At 36.8% G+C, this 19,659-nt stretch overlaps 2 protein-coding genes across 6 annotated transcripts in view; one reads left to right on the forward strand and one right to left on the reverse strand.

The window, feature by feature from the left end:
* dhrs7ca (dehydrogenase/reductase (SDR family) member 7Ca) overlaps positions 1-19,659 on the forward strand; it is a 32,553-nt gene that overhangs the window by 7,139 nt on the left and 5,755 nt on the right. Inside the window, exon 1 of one of the 4 annotated variants that reach the window (XM_046865884.1) lies at positions 17,309-17,344. The exons of 2 other annotated variants lie outside the window; for them this stretch is intronic. Coding sequence is in view for 1 of the 2 variants with exons in the window: in XM_046865883.1 (XP_046721839.1) it covers positions 18,600-18,615 (16 nt within the window). In the remaining variant the exon portion in view is untranslated. Of the gene's footprint in view, positions 1-17,308; positions 17,345-18,547; positions 18,616-19,659 lie in introns of those variants that run through there. One more of the 4 variants, XM_046865883.1, reaches the window with a different exon arrangement.
* Positions 4,749-17,985, reverse strand: LOC124396679 (splicing factor U2AF 65 kDa subunit-like). 2 transcript variants are annotated; one of them, XM_046865877.1, is made up of 12 exons: positions 17,881-17,983; positions 17,234-17,272; positions 16,318-16,447; positions 15,108-15,211; positions 12,460-12,611; positions 11,954-12,070; positions 11,049-11,187; positions 10,680-10,759; positions 8,550-8,672; positions 8,311-8,397; positions 7,776-8,018; positions 4,749-6,316 (listed from the first exon to the last, which is right to left on the reverse strand). In XM_046865877.1, exons 1-12 carry the CDS (start codon positions 17,927-17,929, stop codon positions 6,185-6,187), a joined length of 1,395 nt encoding a protein of 464 aa, XP_046721833.1. In that variant the 5' UTR covers positions 17,930-17,983; the 3' UTR covers positions 4,749-6,184. The 2 variants fall into 2 exon arrangements, with proteins under 2 accessions (XP_046721833.1, XP_046721834.1); XM_046865878.1 differs by lacking the exon at positions 17,234-17,272 and having other exon boundaries at positions 4,754-6,316; positions 17,881-17,985.

Here is a 19,659-nt window from a genome sequence, read left to right on the forward strand (position 1 = left end):
CCAAGTTACATCAACAAACCACTAACACATACAAACACACCAATAACTACATTTTCAAACCCAGTTAGAATCAATCAGATGGCACAAACATTGAGAATGAAGTTTTCTTATCATGGTTAGAACTGCTCTTATCATTTTTTATTAATCTTAATAACTTTTTTATAAATAAAATTTAATCTTTTATTAAAATTAATTGATACATTTTTATTAAAATATTTTAGTAGTACTCGGCTGATATATGATGTGGTTTGCCTCAGGTTACCACCCTTTCAACAAAAACAAGAATTAATTTTTTAAATCATGTTCATATCCTCTCCTAACCCGGCCATTAGGGAGGCACAAGCCAGTGCACTCTTAGTGCCGGTCCCAAGCCCGGGTAAATGGGGAGGGTTGCGTTAGGAAGGGCATCCAGCGTAAAACATGTGCCAAATCAAATATGCGGCTCACAAATAAGAATTTCATACCAGATCGGTCGAGGCACGGGTTAACAACGACCGCCACAGGTATCGTTAGCCAACAGGGTACTGGTGGAAATTGTGCTACTGTTGGCTGAAGGGGGAAAAGGAAAGGTGGAAGATGTCTACAGAGACAGCAGGAAAATGAGAAGTGTAGGAGAGTGGAGGTTCGGGTTGGAACTTTAAATGTTGGTACTATGACTGGTAAAGGGAGAGAGATAGCTGATATGATGGAGAGGAGAAAGGTAGATATTTTGTGTGTTTAGGAGACCAAGTGGAAAGGGAGTAAGGCCAGGAACATTGGAGGTGGGTTTAAACTGTTCTATCATGGTGTGTTTGGAAAGAGAAATCGTGTAGGGGTGATTCTGTAGGAAGAGTACAGTAAAAGTGTAGTGGAGGTAAATAGAGTTTCTGATAGGGTGATGAACGTGAAGCTGGAAGTTGAAGGGACGATGATAAATGTCATCTGTGCCTATGCTCCACAAGTTGGCTGTGAGATGGAGGAGAAGGAAATATTCTGGAGTCAATTAGATGAAGTGGTAGATGGTGTACCTAGGAAAGAACGATTGGTGATTGGGGCAGACTTTAATGGGCATGTAGGTGAAGGGAACAGAGGTGATGAGGAGGTGATAAATAGGTATGGCCTTAAGGAGAGAAATGTGGAAGGGCAGATGGTGGTGGATTTTGCTAAAAGGATGGAAATGGCAGTGGTGAATACGTATTTTAAGAAGAAAGATGATCAAAGGGTGACCTATAAGAGTGGAGGGAGGTGCACACAGGTGGACTATGTTCTATGCAGGAGATGCAACCTGAAGGAGATTGGAGACTGTAAGGTGTTGGCGGGGGACAGTGTAGCTAGACAGCATCGGATGGTGGGCTGTAGGATGGTTTTGGAGGCGAAGAAGAGGAGGAGAGTGAGGACTGAAAGAAGAATAAGATGGTGGAAGCTGAAGGAGGAAGAGTGTAGTGTGAGGTTCAGGGAAGAGGTCAGACAGGGGCTCGGTGGTGGTGAAGAGGTGCTGGATGATTGGGTAACTACTGCAGGAGTGATAAGGGGTGGCAGCTAGAAAAGTACTTGGTGTGACATCTGGAAATAGAAAGAAAGACAAAGAGATGTGGTGGTGGAATGAGGATGTGCAGGAGAGCATAAGGAGAAACAGGTTGGCAAAACAAAAGTGGGATCGACAGAGTGATGAGAAAAGTAGGCAGGAGTACAAGGAGATGCGGCAGCAGGTAAAGAGGGATGTGGCAAAAGCCAGGGAAAAGGCATACGAGGAGCTGTATGAGAAGTTGGACACTAAGGGAGGAAAAAATGATTTGTACCGATTGGCCAGACAAAGGGGGAAGGATGTACTGCAAGTTAGAGCAATAAAGGATGGAGATGGAAATGTGTTGACTAGTGAGGAGAGTGTGTTGAGAAGGTGGAGGGAGTATTTTGAGCAGCTGATGAATGAGGAAAATCAGAGAGAGAGAAGGTTGGATGATGTGGAGTTAGTGAAGCAAGATGTTGATAGGATTAGTAAGGAGGAAGTGAGAGCAGCGATTTAGAGGATGAAGAGTGAAAAGTTGGTTGGACCAGATGACATACCCGTAGAAGTGTAGAGATGTTTAGGAGAGATGGCAGTGGAGTTTTTAACCAGATTTTTTAACAAGATTCTGGAAGGTGAGAGGATGCCTGAGGAATGGAGAAGGAGTGTGCTGGTACCGATCTTTAAGCATGGGAGATGTGCAGACCTGCAGTAACTACAGGGGAATTAGGTTGATCAGTCACACCATGAACTTATGGGAAAGAGTAGTGGAAGCCAGGCTGAAAGAAGAGGTGACAATCTGTGAGCAACAGTATGGTTTCATGCCGAGAAAGAGCACCACAGATGCCTTATTTGCTTTGAGAATGTTGATGGAGAAGTATAGAGAAGGACAGAAGAAATTGCATTGTGTGTTTGTGGATTTGGAGGAAATGTACGACAGAGTGCCAAGAGAGGAGTTGTGGTATTGTATGAGGAAGTCTGGTGTGTCAGAGAAGTATGTGAGGGTGGTGCAGAACATGTATGAGGACAGTGTGACAGCAGTGAAGTGTGCAGTAGGAAAGACAGACTGGTTCAGGGTGAAGGTTGGACTGCATCAAGGATCGGCCCTAAGCCCTTTCCTGTTTGCAGTGGTGATGGATAGGTTGACGGACGAGGTCAGACAGGAGTCTCCCTGGACTATGATGTTTGCGGATGATATTGTGATTTGTGGTGAGAGTAGGGAGCAGGTTGAGAAGAGCCTGGAAAGGTGGAGGTATGCGCTGGAGAGAAGGGTAATGAAAGTCAGTAGGAGTAAGACAGAGTACATGTGCGTAAATGAGAGGGAGGGCAGTGGAGTGGTGCGGTTACAGGGAGAAGAGGTGAAGAAGGTGGAGGAGTTCAGGTACCTGGGGTCAACAGTGCAAAGTAATGGAGAGTGTGTTAGAGAAGTGAAGAAAAGAGTGCAGGCAGGGTGGAGTGGGTGGAGAAGAGTGACAGGAGTGATTTGTGATAGAAGGGTATCTGCAAGAATGAAAGGGAAAGTTTAGAGGACTGTGGTGATACCTGTGATGTTGTATGGATTAGAGACAGTGGCATTGAGTAAAAAACAGGAAGCGGAGCTGGAGGTAGCAGAGCTGAAGATGTTAAGCTTTTCGTTGGGAGTGACGAGGATGGACAGGATTAGAAATGAGTTTATTAGAGGGACAGCCCATGTAGGATGTTTTGGTGACATGGTGAGGGAGGCGAGATTGAGATGGTAGAAGAATGCTGAGGATGGACCCACCAGGTAGGAGGAAAAGAGGAAGGCCAAGGAGGAGGTTCATGGATGTGGTGAAGGAAGACATGCAGGTAGTTGGTGTGAAAGAGGCAGATGTAGAGGACAGGGTGGTATGGAGACGGATGATCCGCTGTGGCGACCCCTAATGGGAGCAGCCGAAAGAAGAAGAAGAAGAAGAAGAAGAAGAAGAAAAAATTCATATCCTCTCCTGTAACCCAAAATGTTTTTTTTTTTTTTTATAAATTCACCAGACTTTTTCTTTATGGATCGGACAGGCCAAATTCAATAAATCATAATACCAAATGTTGTCTTTTAAGGACTTGTTTTTTAAATGAATGTTTTGATGTGTATTAAACAATGACGTACCTAATGTCTATTTTAAGAGCTCTCACTGGCGTGACCTACAGGTGTAATGATGTAACTTACCTACCATTTTATGTTTACAGCATTTAGCACACGCTCTTATCCAGAGAAACTTACACATATGTGAGAACAGTTAAAGGTGAAGTACTCAATGCAGAAATGGCTTGAGGGATTTTAACTCATGGCCTTTTGATCATCAGTCCAACATCTTAACCACTGAACTACCACTGCCGAAATAATTAGTAAAATAAACTGAAATAATCTTTTTGGTGAATGAAATCAAACTATTACCATTCTCATGAGCAAAAACTCAAAACTCAAGAACAAAAATAACACAAAATATATTATTTTTCAGTAATATCCATATTTTTTATCTTGCATTTTTTTCATATTAGATCAAATTAATAATATGAGGATTTTACTAGTCAATAAAAAGCTTAGGAGTCCAACACACACACACACACACACACACACCCACACACACACACCTAAAGTCAAATTAGACTGAGGGAACTCTAGCCATTTTCCTGTTGTACCATCTATGATTTAAGAAAATCAGTTCTGCAGTAACATTACAAGTTGTGCTGCAAATACTGTATAGAAATACAGATACACACAATTAACATTTGACCAGCCACACAGGCACTTCCTAATTGTGTTCACTCTGAACATAGTGAAATAAAGGTGTGCAACCCAAGTTGTTCATAATATAAGTGGCCTGGAGTAATTTCTCTCATTGCTAAGGAGTCCTGAGATACAACAATCTTATCAACAGCTGGTTGACACTCAATATTGATATCTTATTCAAAAACTGATGCAGTCATTTCTTCTGTGATAGATTCCATGTCACCAGAAAAAAGTTACTTATAGTTATATTAATCTATTTAACTAATTAATTTTATAAACCATATATAATCTTGTAATGCCAGATATTTTTTTCTTTTGAAGCATCTATTTTTATCAAGAAGCAAAAATATCTAAACAAAAATTCATAAAATGTGTTTCTTGCCATAACATTCTCTAAAAACAAGCTAAATGCTCATATTTGATTTTATTTTTATTTTATAAAAATATATAATAGATAAATTTGGCCAAATAGCAAAATATATTTACTTGCTACAATTATTTTTTGCTTTGATGCCTTTAGTGCAAATAAAAAGTAACCCTCTCTGTACTTAAAATCTGATGCACTTGATTAAATCCGAAGGCTGAAGTATTGCAGAATACAGTTTTTTATTGCAGTTGCAGAGTTCACTTGATTAACATGATTATAGTTTGTAGGTTTTTACTTTGTGTAATCTTATTGGTGTAAATGAAGCATGAATGTGACTTAAGCTAATAAAGTGCTGAGGCTCCTGGTAGCCCTAGAATATTTGTAAAAAAAAAAGTCTTCACACAACCAACCCAAATCCAGAAACTGATACATTCACAGCCTGTCTAAAATGCATATATATATATATATATATATATATATATATATATATATATATATATATATATATATATATATATATAAAGATAAGATTATAAAAGTCTGGAATCTGTTTCAAACACGGCGCAAATTATTCAGAATAAATACAGATAGAGTATAAATCGAATAGAATCATATACAATTAATCTTTCTCACACAAACACAAAGTACACTTGTAAATCCTGTACTACAGGAATATACACGTTAATACACATATAAACACACCTTTTCTGCCTTACCATAAGATCAGCAGCAAATGTTTTTTTGTCAAAAAAAAAAATATTTTTAGTGTCATATTTTCACTTTGACTACAAATGAATCATACCAAGTTTTAATCTAAATTAAATCGAACCTTTATTTATCAAGCCTCTTGTTGTTAGAAATCGAAAATTACTGACTGATTCTTCGCTAATGTGGCAGAACTCTGAGCTAACAGCAACAGAGAAATGCAGCTATAGAAAGGAAGGGAACATAGCAGTGGGGGGTGGGGGTGGAAGAACCTATGAAGGTTGTATGTGGCTACATTCTGGATCAGGTGCAAAGGTCGAACATCTTTCAGAGGCAGACCTGCCAGGAAAGAGCTGCAGTTTGGACAAATTCTCTGGATGTTGTAAAGGACTAATCTACAACAGCATGTTAGTTTAGCAATGTGAGAAGTGAGGGACAGCCAGGGTTATGTCAAATTTGCACGCCATGAAGAAAAAAAAAAAAACACTCCTTTAAGAGTGAGTCTGAGAGGCTTGATGAATTCAGGCTGAGATAACAATAAGCTTGAGGATGAAACTATACACACCCATTTTTATATTTGTATTCACATACATACATACATACATACATACATATATATATATATATATATATATATATATATATATATATATATATATATATATATATATATATATATGTCTATAAATAAAATCTGTACAAATATTTGTGGGAGAGTTTATATTTGTCTAAATTATGACTCAAAAATGAATATGCTGGTCTACTCACATTAACTTTGTTGTAATAAAAAACTGTGTAACATTAGAAAAACTACACTTTCTGCTCCTGGATGTTTGTAAGAAACTATACATTAGTCAACACCCCTCTGTCCTCTGTCCATCTTTCAGAATTCATGCCTATGGTACAAGTCTGGATCGTAGTACTTTGTGACTACAACACGATTTGCAAACTTGCGTCCAGTCAGAGCCTGCATGGCCTTCTGACAGTCTGCTGCAGAGCTGTACTCCACAAATATCTGTAACATAGATGGTATAAAATTATGAGTAGGTGTATGTAATTAGTAATCAATTGGAAAACATTAGAAGTGTTACAGACATACTATAGTTGGAGCCATAACCTACATCACCACCAACAGCATACATTCAGATCTGAATCATTTTGTAATAAATTCATATCATTTGTGAAGCTTTCTGAAAAATCTCTTACTAACCTTTACCCACCAAGTACACAATATATTTAAAGTATATGTAGACGTGAATTGGAACATCATTTATTATTTATTTATTTTTGCTATACACTAATGACATTTGATTTTGACCTCTAAATCTGATGATAGATTAGAATTTCTTGATATTCACACCTAGAGGTTTTAAAGAAACAACAGACTTTTTGTGAGCAAAGGTATAGGAAGACGTGGTCTTTTTCAGGCTTACAGTGCAGATTATTTCAGTTGCTGTTCGGAGGGTTCCTTCATTAGATAACTTATTACTTAATGACGGAATCATAGGATACCTTCTTGTCCAAATAATGAGGTGCCTCAATTAAAAAAGAAAATAAATAAAAAATAAAAAAGTACCTGTGGGTCATCTTTTGGAACAGAAAAATATATGACGTTTTTATCCATCTGTTCACGCATCCCACCCACAAATTTCATGATATTTTCCAAAAGCAACAGTAAGGACCAAAAGCAAAGACCAATTAGGTCCCAATTATGAAGATGAAATAATTTCTGAAAGTAACCTGTTCACATTTCTATGTGAAAGACACACACTTAAAGAAACAAACAAGAAAAAATTACAAGGAAACACAAAGTCTATCTGCAGATGGTTTATGTTTGGAGGGATGTCCTCATGGGCGTCGATTCTCAAAATCACACAAAGGCACAAAAATTGCAACTGATTTCGAGATGAAATCACTTCTACAGTATGCTGGAATAAGTTTGGGCACCGGAGTTCCTCTTAAAACCAAACTCATGAAACTACTGCATGAAACTTATAATGTAGGTATGTAGATCATTCCTTCATGTAGACAATCAGTCATTCATATTGATTTAATTTCACATTAAAAAACTTAAAACATTTCCCATTTATATTGACAAAAAGTACGGATCTGCTGCAGACCTTTCAAGTTGGAAAATCAGGAGAGCACTACTGAGAAGTGGGGAAAGGGGGTGTGGCTTGCAGAGTGACATCTACACAACGATGTGGAAAAGTTCATTTTGTGTTATTTCTAAGTTATAAATTGAATTTTGGGCTGTATTTAGTGTATACAATGCTTTAAAGAGATATTTAAAGGGACCTACAATGATGTTTTTTGTGACGCATCATCAATAATGGTATGGCACTGTCTTGATGGCAAGATTATTCTAATCATTGTTTATAACATAAACCGTCTCACTCCAAACATACAGCTGTACAAAACTCTTTTTAGTAGCCACCTGGTCAGAAACAGGCGTACACACTGTATAGACCGACCTTCCCACATCCTGGCACTTCCACTCCGTGGACAGGTCGAGGAATCTCAATAGAGCGCACGCTGCCATATTTACAGCACTCTTCCCTGACATCTTCCAAGATCTCTTCATAATCATCATCATCAAGCAGCTCTTCAGGCAGCACCATGTTGAGGAGGCAAAGCACTGCGGTGGGCACAGCCGAGTTCTGCAGCCTCTGCAGCCCGGGCACCTGCAGGCTTACCGGACTTTCTGTGATCACAGTCTATAGGGAAAATCTTTAATGAGAGCCGATTTGATTCATGACATCGCTACTGTGTGTGCATATAAGTGTATAAATATAGTAATTAATATTTTGAAGACTTTCTCTGGCATGCATTGATGTGATTACAGAGGTATTTGCACTTTGTTTCCATAAAAAAATTTCTGAGTCCTCAGATTTTCGCTTACACGGACAAATTACCTACACAAAAGCAGGCAAACAAACCTTTCACTGGTAACCAGAGAGAAAGACAAAAACCACAGTGCTCACAATGGTCACAGACACAGTTACTTACTGGATTTGCATTCTTTGCCCCAACGCTGGCACGCTGCACGATGAGCTTTTTATCACCAAGCTGCATTCCATTCAGCCCTGCCACTGCCTAAATCCAACACATGAATCATGTCTTTAATATAAACATAACAATAGCTTGCTGCCATGTTGATAAAGCAACACTGGGATGAACGTCAAGACGAAGTCAATTACCTATAAATCCTCTGATTATCAAAATACAACAGTATTGTTTGTCTATACCTGGTCAGTGGCACCAATGTCCACATATTCACAGAAAGCATAGCCTTTGGACAGTGATGTAGCACTGTCTTTGACAAGGTTGAAGGCTTTGAGTGGTCCAAACGATGTCAAAAGCTCCTTAACCTGTGCAAGAGATAGGGATATGCAGAACGTTTATGACAGCTATTGTTAAGGGCAAGAGAAGAAGAACAAAAACAACCTAAATGAACATTTGATATGACAGCAAAATAAATCCCAAACCATTATAAACCCTTTACTCTCTACATTATTATAATTTAAGAGCGTGACTTCTGATCACAATGTTTAGAAGTTGGACCATTTGGATTGAGAGTCTGTGTTTATAACACAAAATGAGTACTTAAAATATTACATTATAATGAATGCATATAAATATCAATAATAATGTGAACTAATGCTGTAACTAAAACCACCCTGATTATGTTTAATCCCCCCCCAGAAATCCATGAGTGGGTTTGCGCGCTCCAAAAGAGTGATGGGAGGAGAAAGAGTGGCAGCCACGGGGGAGGAAATACCCCTGTTGGCAGGAAGTTGATCCATGTGAGGTTCGGAATGTCTTACTTGCCTTGTATTACATGTTGACATGGCAGCAGTAGATCAGTAATAGTGAACAAATTATGAGCGCAGACTTAACGATCTTACAGGCCCCTAGCTGGGGACAAAGTGGGGGGAACAAAAATGAAAGAGCTGTGAGTTTCAGGGCAGTAACAGTGACTGCAAATTTTTTTTTTGTTTTTTTTATGAGAAGAATTAAAAAAAAAAAGGAGTACATTAGTGTCCATTTGAACCTATTACTTTGCATATGATGTATTTCAATTAGGAAGGAGAACTTCTAACCTATTTGGTTTAGCAACAAAAGAAACCTTACTAATATACTGTTCATATATGTATCCAAAATAAAACATAAGCTGTCAGTATGTATGAGAGTGAATATCATTGATCCGCCCGGTATATATACCAGCAAGTATTTACAGAGATGTAACTGCTGAAATATTTAAGATAATAAATGTGACACCAAGTCATCTAGCCACAGTGTTAACTACCGAATGCAATCAGTTACATGTTCATGAATAATGACATGCATTATTGGCATTACAATTGGAAATATATGGTACTGTGACATCTTTGAAAAAACAGGTTTTATCTAAATTTTTGCCTTAGAAGCTTATTTTATATAATACTGTATACATGACTGTGCCACACTCACATTGCACAATACAATCTTGCTGTTTATTGTCCAGCATGCCCTATAGTGTTTTATGTGCAATTAGAAAAATAATAGAAAGATAATGGAAATTCTGGAATTATTTGCAGAGACAGAAGCTAATACAAGTTCCAGAGTCTGTAGAGGAAATGTGTCAGGTTCTTCAAGATGCTTGAAACACATTACAATTTTTTTTCTTAAAAAAATTGAAAAAAAGTTCATACTTTTAAATACTTTACTATTTATAGCGCTTTTCTCATGTATAAAAAAAACAGTTAATTTTATTACTTTTTGAAAGCATCTATGATTTGCAGAATTTTGCATTTTGCTTTTGCATACGGCAGTGCTGCATATACAGTAAAAGCCAAAATCTCTTTTCAGTATTAATAATGTCACCTTTGGGCAAAGATATTATTTATTACATTCATATCATATTTTAACTTTTCACAGTATTTCATTTATTCAGACAGTATGAATAACAGTAATTCCACCAGTTTACCGTGTGTTTTTACCACCAGCTGCTCTGCAGATGTTTCAGCAAGTGGAATAATGTGCCTAGATGGAAAATCCATCATGGTTTAAAAAATTTTTATGAAAATATATCCTCAAAAATGCCATCTTTTATAACATCACTAGCCAGACTATACTTATTACTGAACAATTGCAAATCTTAACGTGCCTTTTAAAAAGGTTGCTATCAACAGCTATAGTGGCATTAAAATTACTGCTTCATTGGTACAAATGTTTGTTAAAATGTTGTATAGTTGAATGATAATTAACATATTAAATATGTGAGACAACTGGTAACAAGTATGCTACTTAGTGCTTAGTGCTTTCTTAGATGGAAGAAATGCCTTAAGACCAATAAACTCTATCAGCACTTTGTGCAATAGGTAATAAAAAAATACCTGATCATCATTAAGATAGTTGGGCAAACCTCCAATGAAGAGTTTATTAGGAGAATCTGGTACAACTGTGGATACAACTCCTGAAGATGCAAAATATTCGAAATACATTCAAAATATAATTATTTGAATTTAGACTGTAAATAATATTGTATATTATATTATATATGTAATATATATATATTTAATCAAATATATTCAGAAACACATACAGCAATTACTTTACCTCAAAGAACAAACTTATTGTGATGATTATTTACAATTATTATTAATTTGATATATAATTGATTTCTCAATGTCCAATACTGAATACAGTATAAATTCTAATCATTCAATGTCAAAATGAATCAAATATGAGCACAGATTATTTACCTGGTACATGGAAAGCCGGCTGCTCAGAAATACCAGGCAACGGTCGATAGTCATGAGGTCGCCGGATCTTCAGTGCCTGGCCCTGAAAGTTGATTCCGTCAAACGCCATGGCCTGTGTGGTTTCCTCTACGGATCGAAACTGAAAGAAAATGTTTAACACTCGATGCAGTTATGAAGAGAGGAACATTTAAAAGGTTATGCTGCTGCTATGTAGACAAAGCTTCTAAAAATAATTAAATAAATAGAAACTCTCAAGCCTGTCATCATGCCTGTGTTGTGTGTGTGTGCGGTACGCTGAGAGAAGACCAAGGTCTATGACAAGACTTGAAAACTGACATTTGCTAAAGGATTCCATTCAGTGTGCAAAAATGCTACTAAATTTAACATTATAAAATGTGGTTTTGTACTTTAAAGAGGTGAATATTTTATGAATAGCACTGTATCGTTGTCAAAGTATGTTGATTTTATTAGAAAATTATTTTATTAGCAAACACAACAGAGACACATTTATTATACTAATATCAATATATTTAGAATTGATCGATCATTAAGATGTTTGAGGACCTTTAATATTGTAGTTACTTGCAGCTGTATTTTACATGAGCAACTGACCTGGACTCCAGCTCTTATCACAGCTGCTAATGATAAGAGATGAGCAAGCAGGATCAGTTGACATGACACCAGCGTGTAAAGTCTGACTGAGCTACACTTGTGTAAGTAATCGTTCCCATCTTCCAAACACTGATACCCATCGTTTTCGATTACCAATCAATTGAATATTGTAGTTACTTGCAGCTGTAGGCGACTGAGATCTGTGTCATCAAATTCATGTTTTTGTGTGTCGTTGCAGTATATTTTAAGCATCCAGAGAACATATTTGCAACCCAGTATGAAATGTTACTTACCTCAAGGAAGGCAAAGTTCTTATCCTGGTTGATCTGCACTGCAAGCACAGGGTTGTTGGGTGTTTGGGAAAGTCCAACAAATCTCATTTGAGTATTAAAAAACTCTGCCATTGATTCCTAAAGGCAACAGAATGCTTTGTTGTTGAGACTTAAAGGGAACTAGAGTGAATCCTTGTCAATGTAGTGGCAAAACTACATTGTCTATCTTGATGACAATATTATAAATTGTGATATTTTCAGGAAGCATTTTCAGGGCAGGCCCTAATTTACAACGGTGCCAAGTTGCTAAAAATGGAAGACGATCCCAGTGAAACATGGCCGTCCTACTTTTCCTTACACAACAAAATGACAAGCTGAATATTAAGCTAGGAATCTAAGAGCTGAACGCGGAACAGAATCCGAGTAGAGATAGCACCTGTACATCTCCTATTTTAGAAACAGTGCCTTATTTACCCTTGCAATTAAACCATAAAATTAATATTAAAATGCTAATTTGGGCCGCTCACCTCAGTGACTCCAAACGGTATGTTGCCTACATAAAGACGCCGTGCTTGTCTGGTCAGTTGGTTGCCAACAGCCAGGACCTGTGCTGGTGTCACAGCCATTCCTGCTGTACTGGATGAAGCCAGCAGGGCTATGGTGGGAATTTGCCCAGCAGCTACAAGAAGTAGACAAATTCTTTATTACAAACTAATGCCTGATAGAATGTTATTTGCACTACTTTAGATTGCAAACTAATAAGCAGTTTATAGTATATAACACTTTACACACAAACAGACAAACCTCAGGAGAGGAGTGAAAAATTAAAGCCTTTATTTGGTAACATTATTTTTATAATTCTTGTGCCAAACCAAATTAAAGGAAACACTAAAGAACACTAAATCTAATTAATGTAATACACTTTTATTAAACTGATGTAATTAAGTAATTAATTAAATTAGCACAAATTTGAAAAGAAAAAATGAATTAAATTGCAGAATAAACAATTTTAATAATTTACCTTTGTTACAGTTACAGTTGTGTGTATGTTTTACATTTAATTTTAAGTATAATTTTCTAAAGATATACCGGTAATCTACTTAACCACCATCCCATATGTTACACACACTATTCATGCTATATATTGTACAAAAGTAAACTCTTAATCTTATGTGACGCTCAATACTGCTATTAGCACTACTATGCACTTTTACACTATATGTACATTACTGATCTGTCATATACTCTGTATATTGTATTGTCTCATATTGTCTGTTCTGTCTTGTATAGACAGAACATCTAAATTTGTAGTGTTATTTATGTCTGTACTTTTGAGATTTACCAACAGCTGGAACCAAATTCCTTGTGTGTGTCAACACACTTGGCCAATAACCTAATTCTGCTTCTGAAAGTAAAAATGCTATGGATTCTTTAGGTTTTCATCCATGTGCAAAACAAATCATATTTCCGGTACGGATTGAGTAGCCACAGTGACACTGCACTAACTCTGGCTCCTTTTTGGTTTTATTTATTTATTTATTTATTTTTATATACACCTGGCATAGTTGTGTATGTTTTCAAATGTAATAATAATAATAAAAAAAACGCACTCAAAATGAAAGGGACTAAACAAAGTTGCAGGCTGAGGGAACTCAGATTTAATGCACGTAAAATGGATTGAACCGAAAGCTCTGTACTGAAAAATTTGGCACGAATATCTACCGTTACAACCCTAACAAATAAAGAAGTGGTCTTATTCTAATTGTTTTAATGTGATATGCATAATGTGTGCCACTCGATGCAATCTGGAGCTATTGGGTTGTCAGTTTCTACACATGTGCAGATGATTTGGCAGGTTCTGCTTGGAAGGCAGTGACTGCACTCCAATCTAACATTTTCACAATCCACATCATGATATTTTTGCATCATGATGCTTCATACCACAACACCTTTGTTTTTTGCCTAGTTTTGGAGAAAAACCTGCTGTAGAGAGAAGCCATTTCTTGTAAGGTTTACAACGAATAGGTTTAGTTTAGCACATTTATTGCATAAATGTGCTAAAGTGGTCACGCACACGATTTATGCTATTACCGTAATTTCCGGACTATAAAGCGCACCCATATATAAGCCACTGAATTTTACAAATATTTTTATTGTTAACATAAATAAGCCGCATGTCTACACTAATGTACTTTACACAGGCTTTAACGAAAGACACGTTACACACGGTGTAGCGGGTGAAATATTTTGCGCTTCCTTTAGGAGCAAAGCGGTATTTTGGGAATAGTGTGCCACTGCATTTTTCCGCTATTACTGCGTGTGTTCAAGACGAGGATTATGTCCTTAATATTTTCTGATGCTCATTTCTAAGTTTCTTTGACTAACCCTTAACGCTGTTGCCAAGAAAAATAAAAAAGCACGCGTTTTGGTTTTGGAAACCTGTCTGTGCTTATATGATTTCTGTTGCAACTGGAGTTAGCGCGCTATCCCTTCAACCTGACTCAACGCGTTACAGCAGCTTGTATCTAAACAGTAGCCTACCTAGAAAGTCATTGTTCACTGTCCTCCTCCTTCCTTTTACAACTATTTTTCTCGGGAGTTTATCTTTTGGCATCGTCGTGCGTTTAAAAAAAACAACGTCTTTTTCTCCCGATGCCGTGCAGCTCAGAACACAGGTGAAGTGCGTTTTTTCGTTTCTGTTCGGAAATTTCATTGGTCTAATGTTATGTCGCTCAGTATTTTGGCTTGAAGTTATATAAGAATATAAGGAAATATCCATATATTAGCCGCTTTGTTGTTTAAGTGCAAAACGTGGGGAAAAAAGTAGCGGCTTATAGTCCGAAAAATATGGTATACAAAATGGACGTTCTGAATTTCATTTAAATCTACATTTAATCTTTGGGCCAAGTGAAAATCCAGAATCTTCGGTTTTGGTTAATAATGTTCATTTAGTGCATTACTAGTTACAACCCTATTAAACAATATCGACACCTAAAAATAATGTCATGTTATCAGGTACATTACAGATCATGAACGTATAGTGAAGATCCTAAAAACGTAATGAACATGTACAAAGACAAAAAAGAAAAAGAAAACCCCCAGAAAGATGTCTGATATATATGAGGCACTATAATATTTGGTTGACTACTTGGTTAAAGAAGGACATTTTCTGTACCTTGCATTGTTTTGTACTGCAGTGGTGTAATGTGTTCAAATCCTGGTGCTGGAACATCCCAGTATTTATATGCCTTTTTCTTTTTTGTTCTCCTTGGAGAATGACTGAATAAGACAAAAAAAAAAAAAAAAGAAAAGTGTTGGCCAGCATCTGACAAGTGACAGTATCTAATCCTACACACTCCAGCATACAAGTCTAATTAACATTTCACTATTCAACAACTAAATGACACAAAATTAAATAAAACTGCGTTATATAAATAAGAGGAGTTTAAAATAGACTTGATTTTGGTTATAGTGCACTGACATTGCTGCAATGTGTGATATCTCTAGCAACACTTTAATGTTTCATTTGTGTTAAATTTTGGCCTGCAATATTGCTTATTATGATGCATGTGTTATTATACTATTAAATCTTATATTATAAATAGACTAAATACATATTATGAACAACACAAATTATGGCAATCGATCGACAGCCAATATGTGAATGTGAGCAATCAAATCATTACAATTCAGCATCACATGCCTCCATCTGAGCAAGGGCACGTCCATAATTCAGTTTAACAAATAAACATCTCACAAAGGTTTCAATAAAATGTGAAAAGTGTCACACTGTAATGTGGTAAAAGTTATTTATTGTAACTTTAAACTTGTGTTTATCACTCAGGTCAGATTTGGTTGATCAAAATTCTTAAACCAATGTTTGGAACAGCAGCACATATACTATATTTGGAATGATACTGATAATGAAAACAATTCTTATACCAAAAAAACCCTTGGTTATTGCCGAGTTTATATAATGTATATCTGTGATAATCACAAAGGCCAATAGTGCAATAATGAATAACAAGCAATAGCCAGATCTTAACAAGCCAGTTGTTTTTTCATCAATATAGATGTGAGGTAAACACTTTACAGACATTTCTAGTTTTATCTTCTGTACAGATCTGATCCAATGTTCTAAATATTTGCAATGATTGAGAAGCATGTTATAAAGATTAATCTAGCATAGAGTTTAATTACATTTACATTTAGCCAAAAAGTGCTTTGAGTCTTTAGCAATGAATAAATCTACACTGGTATGCAAGATTACAAACTTAATATAAATATAACTCGAGTTCTACAAAGCAAACTTGGAAAGTGCTAATTTAAGTATTTCAGTATTAATTACATTATATATATATTATATAATATTCTTGTACATGCACCTGTGTTTTTTATGATCTCCGGAGCTGCTCAGGCGATCACGACTTTTGCGTTTCTCTCGGCTGTTATGTTTCTCACCTCGACTTGGTGAACCACTCCGGCTTCTTTTCCTGTGCCTCTCCTTCTCTCTCTCTGTATGTTGAAGCAAATATCACTCATCAGTTGACTAAAACTGTTCATTATTTGGATAATCATAAAACACCTGCAACAAACACCCAATGCTATTTTTAGTGCAGTCATTATGACACAAACACATCCTAACAACTAAACATCCTACAAACATGCAGTTATCAACAATCACTGGACGACAATCACTGGACGACACTGAGGTCTTTTTTTGCAATGGCGCTCACGTTTTCTTTTTTTTTTTTTCGCATGGTAAACTTTTACATATATGAATTGGACAATCAAGTTATACTTCAGGTGTCAGGAGCCACATAATAGTCCACCTGTTTACAATGAAAACCTGAACACACACTACTTGGTGTGTATTATTTTTATATAGGTCAGTGGGGTAACATTTTATCACCAATGTATTTGTGGGATATTAGTTCCATCCAAATTTGTCAGGTCAATCATTTTTAAAGAGCATACAAAGATTTACTGAAAATATTCAGGGTAATATGACCGATTATGACATTGGTAAAAATAAAACAAGGAAGGAAGGAAGGAAGAAAAGAAGGAAGGAAATTTTGTGTATGGACCTGCCAGACTTGACTCAGGTCATTCAGACAGGACTAAAATCCTAGTTATGTAATTACATTATCCCTCCTCCTCCTCCTTCTATATAAAAGTAATCCGATCCAAATAGGCTTTCAAAGAAATGATGCTTCTGGAGGATTTAGATGAATAAATGAGTGAATAATTAGTGGATGGATGGATGGATGGATGGATTGCTGACAGGTCAAACCCACATACCCTTTATAGTCACGTGACTCGCTATCGCCCACGCGTAACCTGAGCACCCAGAAAAGCCAATGCACAGTTATAACACAAGGCAGAATAGTTTGTTTGCATTCAAGATATGAGGTGAGCTTTAGTAGATCAGATTTTATTTTTTTTTATGTTTTCGACCATGCAAGCATCATCTACACAGTTTATAAGTGAGAGAACCGCTCGGTTTCAAGGGTCTTCCAGCAACATTATACAGCCATATGTCTGTAAACAAACCAATGCGTAACATCCAACATCTCTGTGGTGCATTATTCTATTTACACCTCAATGCCAATTAATAAATGAAGACCCTACTGACCAAAACCGACTCAACTGGGGAACCAACACAGTATCGTATTGCCCCAGACTATCGGATTTATTTGGCTACATCCCAAACAGCTCTGTAGTGTACACAGAGTGCACTACACAGAGAGCGGGCGTCATCGTGCTCTATTCAATATAGTGCACCTGTGTATGCTATAGTCAGCCAATTGAGACACCCCCGTGCAGCGTTCAATTACAAGCGAAGCCGCCAACGGGTATATTACTAGTTTAACTACCAATGCCAACTCGAATTATCGACACTGGCAAGCAAGGCAGAGACATTAAATAAATGGAGGAAGACATGTTACCTTGCCTATTTTCGCTCAGCTGTTTCTCGAACTCTTCGAAATCAGACATGTTTGGCCGCAGCACTGGTTGTGATGGGAGTAAAGCGGAATGAGCTGTACACCGAGGCTGTGCATCGTTCAGTCTCTGCACTATAGCGCCTCACTCGGTGACATGTTGAGTTGCAGAAGTCTCTGTTCAGAGCAAGAGTTTACACACTGTAACCTGAGGTGTGTTTAGTTAATTCTGGGTTAAATCCAGATACAATTTTAAGAAAGGATGTAAATAAAACATTTGTCAATATACTATTTTACACATTACATCCAGTCTACTGACTGATACATCTGGTGTGTTTTCATAAGTAACATGGCAAGACTAAGTACTACTTGCGGCATCCTGGGGCAACTCAGGGCACAAGGAAATGCCAGTCAGCTACAATGTACAACTTTTGACTGGGGAGGAGATGCAAACTCTGCATGTTCATGGCTGAGGAGGGATTCAAGCCCTAACCAGAGTCAGCCATGATGCAGGTGCCCATGAAGCACAGAGGGTTAAGGGCCTTGCTCAAGGTCCAAAGAGTGGCAGCTTGGCGATACTGGGGCTTGAATCCCAACATTCAGATTAGTAACCAAGAGCCTCAACCATTAAGCTGCCACTCTCCCTGAATGAATTTGGGGCTATTGGAGCAGATTAAAGGTGGACTTACCCAGATAGGACTCTCGTGAGGTACAGAGAAAGATAGATGGGTGGATATGTGGGTAAGTCTTTCTCCAGTCTACTTAACTTAGAAGTTATAGGTTTTATTTAGCTCATAGTTAATAACGGATTGGAGTTTCTGTTTATCTTACAAATTACCAAGGAACAACAAAAAATACTATTAACACGATCAACTGTTCTCCACATTCTTTATTCTGATACCAATGTTATATCTGATTAGCAAGCATAGTTCTTAAAGGTTGCCATTATAGTCGTTGTAGTTTTACTCTAACTGAATGAACACCTCATCACCCATTGGTATGTGCCCAGTGGCACTGCTAGCCAGTCTTTTCCTGACTTATCCTAGTCTTGTCTATTATGGGATTAACCCCTATACATGCCCAATGTTAATAAAGTATTATATATATATATATATATATATATATATATATATATATATATATATATATATATATATATATATATATGCAATAACAACCATTACTATTTATATATATATACATATGTATGTGTGTGTGTGTGTGTGTGTGTGTGTGTGTGTATGTGTGTGTGTGTGTGTGTGTGTGTGTGTGTGTGTGTGTGTGTGTGTGTGTGTTGGGTTGTAGAATGTTGGGTTGGGTTGAGAGGAAAATGTAACTCTATTGGCAACAAAAACAGCAAGCAGTATGTTTGATGAAAATCAGTCATTGTAAATCAGCTGGTAAATAAGGTGAAGCATGGTGGTGGCAGCATTATAATTTGTGAGGTGCTTCTGTAGGAACTATAAACTTCATTGAAGAAAACCTCCTCTAGAGTGCACACAAACTCAGTGAAAATGAACAAATACATGTAATAATAGACAAACAAATAAAAAAAACATAAGAATAAAAGGCAAACTAAATCTATATTATCTTGACATTTAAAAGCAGCCAAAATTTCAAATCATTTTAAAACCTTGCTAATAATGTTAGGAATAAAAATGTTGAAGCTATTGGTGAATGAATCTAATATTTGTCATTTCCCACAATATAAAGGTATAACAAATATTTCGCATTTTAAATTTAAAGGATATTTCTACAAATTTTCTCTGAATTGTTTCCACTAAA

The sequence above is a fragment of the Silurus meridionalis genome, chromosome 14, assembly GCF_014805685.1.
Source record: "Silurus meridionalis isolate SWU-2019-XX chromosome 14, ASM1480568v1, whole genome shotgun sequence".
In the NCBI taxonomy this organism is placed as follows: domain Eukaryota; kingdom Metazoa; phylum Chordata; class Actinopteri; order Siluriformes; family Siluridae; genus Silurus; species Silurus meridionalis.